A 9,997-nucleotide genomic window follows, 5' to 3' on the forward strand; every position below is an offset into this window, starting at 1 on the left:
GTCCGTTCCACAATCAACTAGGCCAACGCCGCTTTTTTGTTCACGTATTGTTTATTATTATTTATGCAGATATTTTTTATCTTTCACGTTCATATTTAAATGGTAAAAGGTGCTGCCCTTGCTGTCCCATCTTAAAAATAGAATATGTATCTACAAAAATGATTAGCAGTCTCATAAGATTGATTTCTTGTGACTACAGTGTTTACGGTCCCTTACTAAAAGATCCTTTAAAATTACCATAAGGGCAAACTACTTTGATTTGAGTTTAAAATAGATAAATTATCAAGTCCAAGTGTGATTCTTTTTACTGATGTATCCTTCATGGACAACAGCTTCAGCGTAAAATTAACATTTCAAAATGTTAAAGTGCCTTAAACAAAAATACCATTTCTTAATTTTTCTACTCTGAGTACGATTATGTATTTTTCATATTTTTGAATACTTAATTTCAAAGAAACAAAAAATAAAAACCGAGAAATTCTTGATGACGTCACACATACAGTTGAATAAAGTTGTTCCTTGGTCCACCTTTCTTTTTATTAAAAACTAAGACATCGTCATTTATCAATGTCAAAAGATAATATTATGCCGGCGCCACAGATAACAAAAATATTTGAACTCATGTGTGGCACGGGAATTTTCGTATTTGTGCAAAGTTTGTTTAAATGTTTACGTATTATCTTGTCATTCGGTATTGGTTTTACGACCACACATCAAGCGTTCAAAGTTATCAGAGTTGCTTGAATGACAACTGATTATATATGGAAACCTAAAAGTAAAAGCCATAAAAAAATTAATTTGGTCAGTGTCTGTAATAGAATACAAATACGCAAATACCCGTGCCAAACATGAGTTCAAACAAGTGTTCTAATATTTGTCTGTGTGTGGCACCGGCAAAGACGTTTTACAAATAGACGCGTCATAGACTAACAAAATTGCACATAAAACGGCGCACTATTCACTATAGCATCATGACTGTACATATAATTACAAATTGGCTCGATGAAGTCTTTTAAGTTATACAGGTGTCAAATTAACGAAGGACCAGCTATACCAGGTTGATAGAGGATTAATTTATTATACAAAATATATACCTTCTGTGTCGCCTAATAATATTGCATCGTTCAGAAAATATTCAATCGTTCCTGCGTCGACCTGCTTGCTTTAGTTGATGTTTTGTTAATGTTACAACCGGTACCTACATTTCTGCAGCAATTCGCATTACTTCCTTTATATTTTTATGTAACAATAATCATTTTGTATACGACTTATTTATGATTTCGTTGTTTGATCATAATGCTCATTTTGTGTTTATTGTATGTTGTAATGTAACCACCACGTAACCCATAATTAATAGTTAAGTGATGGCAATTTAAAGATAATATCATGTACACAAGTGCGAAATTATTTTGCTTTTATCGCGTTAATTGTTCGAATCTCTCCTTTTTTAGTACATACTCTATTTAGATCATATACCCACTGTTATGGTATATATCTAATATGTATTGGCAATTTGTATCGCATTCGCATTTCGCTGTTGATTACTACCCGGTTTCATAGACCTGTTTTAAATCAGTTCTTATTATAATTATTTAATCTTTCTTATTTAACAAATTGTTAAATTAATCTGTTTAATATCTACATAAAATATTTTGTATATTATTATCATAAGTAAAACAACCTTCGCACGACGAAGAAAGTATATTTTAATGAATGCTAATCTTTATAGTTCCTTTTTCTATGGATAAGTATAATGATCATTGTAAACTTGATGTTAATTTCTTTTCCAGTGAACATTTTCAATTTTTAAAAGTAGCGTGACTTATTTGTGAAATAATTTTGTTTGGCTTAGAATAAGTTTGTTCTTGTTAATATTAGTTTCACTTGTTTGTGTAGAAAGATAATGCTAGAATCCGAATTTCCTTTTTGATGAAGACAAAGATAAATAATATGGCTAGCTAGTATGTTTCAGAGTTAATTGCTGTTCTAGATTTGTAAATTTTTATGTATTTCTATATTGAATCGTATATTATTAGGCAATTTTTATAAAAAATTATAAATTCTCTTTTATTTGAACATTGATACTTGATATTTATTTGATGATACATTAAAATGATTATCGAAATACAAAAGAATTCATATATTTTTTATAAAGTTAAATCAATTGTGATAAAAATATAGTTTGACAATTGAGAATGTTTTAGCATATTATAAATATCAATGTTTATTATTATTCGTCACAGTATGTATTTTTAGACATAAAATAATTTTAAGTATATTTTATTATTTAGTATTTCGGAATTTTACAGTGTATTACAGTTTATTTTAAAGTAGTATCGTTTATTTTTCCATTGAATATAATTAATAACTAAGATCAAATTATCAGCGCTTACATAGCTTAATAGAGGTGTAATACTTTGTAAATCTAATATGGAATGTGAATATCATTAGTACTTACTATAAGCATTTTGTACACAAAATGTTATAGCAAAAATAAAATAAAAATAATATTTTCAATATGATGTTTGTCTGATTAACGATCTTATTCTTAGATCTTATTACTATCGAATTATTATGTATTAATAATGATAAAAGTACACTGTAAATAAGATGTCAGAAATATTATACTACGACGGCATAGCAAATACAGATCTGCTTCTAAGTATTTTAATACTTGGATTGCCGTCTTCTGCACTTTTAAAACCGTTTGCAAAATAATAAAACACAATAAACCTGAATCGTGAAACGCAACGAAAATCGCGAACGCCCTCTACCTCACAAGTATGAAGCAGCCGTAATGTCGATTGGCACAAAAACCCAACGAGTAGGCTCTCTATTTCCATATATATTATAATTCTCTTTGATGACAAGACAATCAACCAGTGTTGCCAACTCTTTTTTCGCGTAGTATATTATTTACTCTATGGTTGAACCTTCATAAATTGCTGTAATGCCGGCGCCACACACAGTATAAATATTTAAACACTTGTTTGAACGGGTAGCACGGGTATTTGCGTATTTGTGCAAAGTTTGTTTAAATGCTTGCGTATTTGCCATTCGGTATCGGTTTTTCGACCACGCATCAAAGCGTTCAAAGTTATCGAGTTGCCTAAAGGAGAACCGATTATATGGAAACCCAATGAAAATCTATTGTTATCTACATATCTTAGAATTTTTCATAATGTTATGAATTCCAAACATCAAGTATTTTCACCACGTTTCAGGTTTCCTTCGTTAATTATTTTAGTATATAACTTACTCTGTATTATTTATTTTATTGGCCACACTGTCAATACATACTAATGTGAAAAACTGCGTGTTTGTTCGTATTTCCTCAAGTAATTTAATTTAACTACCGGAATAACATAACTAATGGCTATTGTAAAGACACCAGTGCTCAAAGTAATATTGTGTGGCGAATATGGTGTTGGAAAAAGCTCGTTGTTTCGGAGGTTTATTAATAATACATTTGTCCCAAACTCTGATAGAAGGTCGACATTGGGACTAGATCACTTCGAAAAGTTATACCAAGTCGCAGATAAAGACGTCAAGGTTATTATTAATTATAACATTAGAAAGAACTATTTAGTATTTATATAAATCGTAATAAAGCAGTACCTACCTGGTAGTTTGGTTTTACCATATTAGGCAAAAGAAAAGTATTAGCTCGAGTGTCATTTAATGAGAATTCTAATTCTCATTAAATTTAAAAGAATTGTGCAATTTAATGTAATTAGTTTAACATTTTTTTATTTACCAGTCGGTCAACGCAATGAAGAAATTAACTTCACCAGTTAATTTCTTCATTGCGTTACTCATAAAAATGAAAAGCAAAATTAAAATTACTTAGATAATTGTCATAATAATAATTAAATATTAGTGATGCATTATTATGATGTTATCGACTTTAAAAATGTAGCCAAATAATATTTTAAGTTAACACTTTATTTTATTATATTAAGTATATACCTAATATCTTTACCATAATATTATTTTATTCTTTTAGTTACAGTTATGGGATACTGGAGGCATGGAAAGAATTGCATCTGTTACATCAAGTTATTACAAATTTGCTGAAGCAGCAATTTTAGTATTTTCTCTGGACAATGCATCATCATTTCATGTTCTTAGTCAGCATTTACTTGATATTGTCACATATGCAGAAAATGCAAAAATATTTTTATGTGGTAATAAATCAGATTTGGAGGGCTCATCACCTCAAGTGACAGATGCTGATATTGAGACATTCTGGTACCTACTTTTGCTTTTTTATTCTTGAAATAATAAATGATGCCAAATAATGTAATTCAAATTATTTTCTAATTTTGTAGTGAGCAATGTCACAATCTCATCAGTAGTACATACAAAACATCATGTAAGACTGGCAAAGGTGTTGAAGAAATGTTTGCTGACATAGCCTTGCAGCTTGTGGAGTCAAATAGATCAAGAATTGAGTTACAGACATTGGATCATAATAGTTTCAAGATATCAACCCGGATCAGCCCGAAGAGCCAGCATGTAATTGTTGACTTAAAAGTACCTACAATTTGCATCAAAGCTTCACTGATTGCATGTTTTTGGTTATTTTTGCTGTTTTCCAGGTTTAGTCGGCAATGTGCGGTGACATTATCAGAATTCATAAAACAATGATAATTTTAAAACAAATAAAATTTATGCAATGGCCTAAAATATTTTATCTGACATTTAAATATTATCACAAATTATTATTTAATGCATCATCTATTTCATATACCTGTATTAAGTTATTCTGAAACTAGTTTTAAGTTTACAACACTGACAAATAAAGCTTTAATTTGATTTGATAATTTTAAAAATGTTTTAGGAGTATTTGACTAAATAATTTTTTATGTGAAATAATAAATGTGTGTATCTTGTATCAATGATACACATATTTTAGTGTGTTGTCACTGGAATGTAAAAGTAAATTACAATTAATTCACTTGTGTGTATGTGTTACCTTATAGTATCTAATGTTTGCAATTGCATTCCAAATTTTTACACAAGCCAATCGTAAATTGTTATAAAAATTAAAAAATAAACCATACTCAATGAGTGTTTCATTTGTGTAATTCTTGTATTTTACAATCATTTTTAAATAAGAATTTACAATATCAAAACCATAAAATATTTAATATCACACAGTAAAGTCTATGACAATTGCATTACTGTAATACATACTTACTAATAAGCTAGTGGTCAACATTGAATATATTCTCAATATTGTAATGAAGCAATAATAATTATTAAATTGCAAAACAAAATTTAAGAGTAGTATTGTATCTGTTACATGTATAATAGAACTGTGACAGCTTCAAAGTGATATATAAGCTTTCTTTCTATGGAATGCCATATAAAAGTTGTAAATTAAATGGAGCAAGCTTAATGCTTCTGTGTTATTGCTACTAACAAAAACTGGCATAAATTTTTCATGTTCAGTAAGGTTCAATGATGTTTAATCACACAATCTTTTTTTAATAATGATTTGACATGAAGCTGCTAATTATGTCATATAACATATTTTTCCAAATCTTTTAAAATAAATAACAACAGATCTCTCTTACAATATTATTATGTAACAATATCACGAAGTTCTAAAATCTACGAATGGATTTCGTTGGTCGCTACATTTAGACCATTTTATTGATGTACTTAGTGTTGAGACCATTGGATTGTTTTGATGTCTATGCCTTCTTGAACCATTTCCCAAAGTGGGCTCATTTCTCTAAGTCGCTCCACATGTCTAATTGTCTTTTCAGCTGTATAATCCACTTCATCGACTGTCGTAAATCTTCCTAAACCAAACCTGAAATAGCACAAACTTTTAACCTGCTTCTGGTATGTAATTAGTTTTACTTCTTGTGAATTTACATTTAATTAATATTTACACAAGTGTAATTTAGCATATATTGCAATGTTTACCTTATTGAACTGTGTGCCAAATCTTCATCTGCACCAATGGCTCTTAATACATAGGATGGCTCAAGTGATGCAGAGGTGCAAGCTGATCCACTTGATAATGCAATATCTTTTAGTGCCATAAGAAGTGATTCACCTGTATAAAATAATAAGTGCAATTTAATGAATAATTGAACCTATTAGAAGCCATTTTTTTATTTGACTTACAATGCACTAGACTAATTAACCTATTCTAAATTGAAATAAATAATCTGCAGATTTACTTTCTAAAATAAATGCAATGTAAAGTCAATTTAAAAGCACTATTATGTACTATATACATACCTTCGACATATGCGAATGAAAGATTAATACATCCAGGATAAGTTTGTGTTGCATCGCCATTTCTTATTACATGTGTTAGCTTTGAATATATTTTATCTAAAAATCGTTGAGATAGTTTCTGCATCCAAGCATGATCATACGCCATTTCACGCTCTGCTAATTCACAAGCAGCTCCTGGAACAATAGAAATGGCAACACTTCATAAATCTTTGCTTTCTAATAGTTAAGATACTAGATAATTTTCAAACTATGATAATCACTTATAAGTATGGTGATAGCCGTCAAAGACTTTAAGATAAATAATTGGACTTTACATTTTTTTATCAATAATTTAGAGTCACTTTGTTGTTATTTACACTTTTCCAAAATAAAAGGTATTCCTATAGTTTAATCACAGTCTATATGTGAGCCAAATTTTATCAAAATTCTTTCAGTGGTTTAAATCTTTACTTCTACCTTATATACAAAAGTTTTCCTTTCCCTTTAATATATGAGTAGTGTTTTATAAAATTTGATATTAACATTAAATAGACAATTTAACAAGTTACCCAGTCCTACAACTAGGGGAGTCGGCACTGTTCCACTTCTCATGCCCCTCTCTTGACCACCTCCACTTTGTATTGGTTCAACTCGCACTCTGGGTCGGCGCCTAATGTATAAAGCTCCAACACCCTTTGGTCCATAAATTTTATGTCCAGAAATAGACATTAAGTCTATATTCATTTTATTTACATCCAAAGGTATTTTGCCAAGTGCTTGTGCTGCATCAGTGTGGAAAAATACTTTTTTGCTCTTGCAAATTTTACCAATTTCTTCAATTGGCTGTCTTACACCTACAAAAATTAGATATTACATCCATTAAACAAATACCTTAATATATTTCACAATAGTTTCAACTGCCTGCCTGATGTATATAATAATAATAATAATAATTTTGAAAATTACATCATTTAACACTTATAGATGTGTCACTCATTGGCGGTAGGTCTCTCATATGTGAAAGTCTGCCTGGGTAGCTACCACTGTAATGCCTATATCTGCCGCCAAGCAGCAATGTGTAGTCATTGTTATATTCGGTTTGAAGAACATTGTAGCCAGTGTAACTAATGGACATTATAAGACTTAACATCTCACATCTCGGTATGGCAAGCGCATTGGAATACCAAACAATACTTTGTAATTCAAGGTGTTGAATGATGTTTCTTTTGTTTATGGGCAGTCATATCACTTAACATCTGTGAAACAGCAAGTTTGACTCGTCATTTTAAAGCAATTAAAACAAAAATGAATCCATTACAACATAACTGTATTACAATTTTGATTCAAGGCATATTATGTTACCTTACCTATCTCATTGTTGACAGTCATTATGGACACAAGACTTGTTTCAGGAGTGAGAGCCTTTTCTAGGTCTTCCAATCTAATTATTCCATTTTGCTGGACAGGTAGATATGTGATTTTATATCCTTCTCCTTCCAAAGCACACGACATGAATCAAGCACACATTTGTGTTCCTGTAAGATATAATTTAAAATATAAATAGTTAGCCAATATTACTTGTTGAGTCTTATTATTTATTGAAATTTTCAGTTATATTGATAGTGACAATATTGATAGAATTATAATATCTTACAATTTGTGTGGTGACTACATGCTTTTTCCTAGGTCCATAAAAACGAGCTACTCCTTTGACTGATATGTTATTAGATTCTGTAGCACCAGAAGTGAATATAATTTCTTTAGGGTCAGCTCCAATCAAGTGGGCAACTTGTTCCCTGGCTTTTTTCAACAGCTGCCTCACTTTCCCATCCATAGGCATGTGTTTCGAATGTGGGTTACTGACCAAGTATGGTAGCATAGCATCAAGTACCCCTTGGATCCTGAAGTAAATAAATTATATTATTGAGAGAACTTAGCAAATTGGATACACAAACTGTGCCAGATAATAATATCAGAAAAATATCACACAGGGAAATAGCAATGTGTTATCTCTTGATGGATTTCCTCTTGACAATATTTTCTGGGATGTAGATTAATTTGTTAATATATAAGGCATTGTGTAATATATGATTTATAAAACATTACCATTGGTGACGTAGCTTGTACATCAAAAATAGAGTGGCCTGCCAATTTCTTCATGCTTCAGCGAGTACTTATCATCAACTGTAATAGAAGAACAACTTTATATATGTAAAAATAGTGAAATTATTAATTAAATATTATAAATTAAGAATCCATCACCAATTCACAATCGAGATTCTAATTTCTGAGAGACCATAAGATGACGCAAGTTTTATTGTCACGTTTTTTATATTTATTAATTACTTTAATGAGTTTTAAATTACAACATGATAAGGAATGTAATTTGTTAGTTTCTGATAGTGAAAAGTTAATACAAACAATGTTAATAATAAGGTCGAAATATCCACACAGAATACGATAAAGATTCATGTTTACCCGCATCGGAAAACAGTCGGGGTCCTTGGAATAATATTAATACGCGCTTGTCTTGAGCTTGTGATGTCCATTTTATCAATGTTTTTGAAAGTAAAGGTATAGTATTTTTTGTGAAACGAAACATTGTTAATTATTGTATTTATTTTTCAGATTGCTTTTAATTCCACCACTTGTCGAAGATTGAAAGAGGCCTTTTGCCGAAGTGGGCTGTCAATCGTCATCTGTCAGTTGATAGTTGTCATTGGTTGTCATTTGTCACTTGTCAGCGTGACTAAATATCAATGAAAAAGAGCCACAATTTAAAAATTGAATTGAAATGATAAAAGAGAGATATAATAGTACCGAAAATTTTGTATCGACATCGAAGAATTAGGAGACAAACAAGCCCCAAAAAGATCAAATACGAAAGGGGTTAGGATCTACCATAATATAAATATAACAAATCATAATATAAACAAACAAACTGAAACTGATTTATAAGTAACAATTGGACCTACTTATGCAAACAGGAACCAATACACACATGTGCCAAAATCGAGTTAAGTATGTAGAGGGAAACTTTCAAAATGTACCTTCTATCACTCTCTGTAAAGATCAAAATGATATGACAATTTTTACTGAACAAACCGTTTTTCAACACAAGTTTACCAACCCACATAACACTAGTTGTTCAATAAACTAACAAGATCTAAGCCCCATGGTAACCCGGAAAATCTAAAAAATCTACGAAATTGTTTTGTTTTACAAAGAACCATCCCATAAGACTCACATGATTTTTACGTCAAGCTTGACGGAAATGCAAATATAGAAGACGATCTGGAAGGTTTTTCGGGTCAGTCTGATTTTGAAGTAGAATAATATTTAGATTAAGTAATAATTTTGATATTCCACAAAAAACATTTTAATATAAAATTTTTATTTTACATAACTATTGTACAACGCTATTGTATTGGTTATTACCTGTAAAATAGTTGTATGTGGAAATAAAAAAAAAAATATTTAACAGAAAAATAAATTAAATAAATATGACAATATATATAATTATTATACAATTATTCCAAGATACAAAAAGTAACAAGAGATCAATCCACACAGAAATAGTTTTGCTAAAAGGAACCATTGAGTTATTTTTAAATTCCTTAATTATGTTAAATGATTTTCATCAATATTATATTTGTATAGATAGAATAAAGTATTTTTAACAATATTGTAAATATTTTTCGTCCAAAATAACAAACAATTGTCTTGTATACAAAAATTGGACAAAAACAGCTTTTTC

General features: G+C 29.9%; 2 protein-coding genes across 2 annotated transcripts; one reads left to right on the forward strand and one right to left on the reverse strand.

Annotated features, from left to right (window-relative positions):
* Nucleotides 1-3,267: 3,267 nt before the first annotated feature.
* LOC119190304 (ras-related protein Rab-30-like) lies at nucleotides 3,268-4,683 on the forward strand. The gene is given in 4 exon segments (XM_037441939.1): nucleotides 3,268-3,552; nucleotides 4,007-4,251; nucleotides 4,332-4,486; nucleotides 4,489-4,683. Coding segments are annotated over 4 exon segments (621 nt in total). The 5' UTR covers nucleotides 3,268-3,372; the 3' UTR covers nucleotides 4,530-4,683.
* Nucleotides 4,684-5,061: 378 nt separating this feature from the next.
* LOC119190276 (cysteine desulfurase, mitochondrial-like) lies at nucleotides 5,062-9,417 on the reverse strand. Its single transcript, XM_037441757.1, is given in 13 exon segments — nucleotides 5,062-5,824; nucleotides 5,941-6,073; nucleotides 6,262-6,435; nucleotides 6,810-7,094; nucleotides 7,608-7,743; nucleotides 7,746-7,775; nucleotides 7,895-8,044; nucleotides 8,046-8,086; nucleotides 8,089-8,131; nucleotides 8,133-8,141; nucleotides 8,347-8,373; nucleotides 8,375-8,424; nucleotides 9,402-9,417. Coding segments are annotated over 13 exon segments (1,248 nt in total). The 3' UTR covers nucleotides 5,062-5,670.
* Between the last annotated feature and the right edge of the window lie 580 nt (nucleotides 9,418-9,997).

The sequence above is a fragment of the Manduca sexta genome, chromosome 23 (assembly GCF_014839805.1).
Source record: "Manduca sexta isolate Smith_Timp_Sample1 chromosome 23, JHU_Msex_v1.0, whole genome shotgun sequence".
In the NCBI taxonomy this organism is placed as follows: Eukaryota; Metazoa; Arthropoda; class Insecta; order Lepidoptera; family Sphingidae; genus Manduca; species Manduca sexta.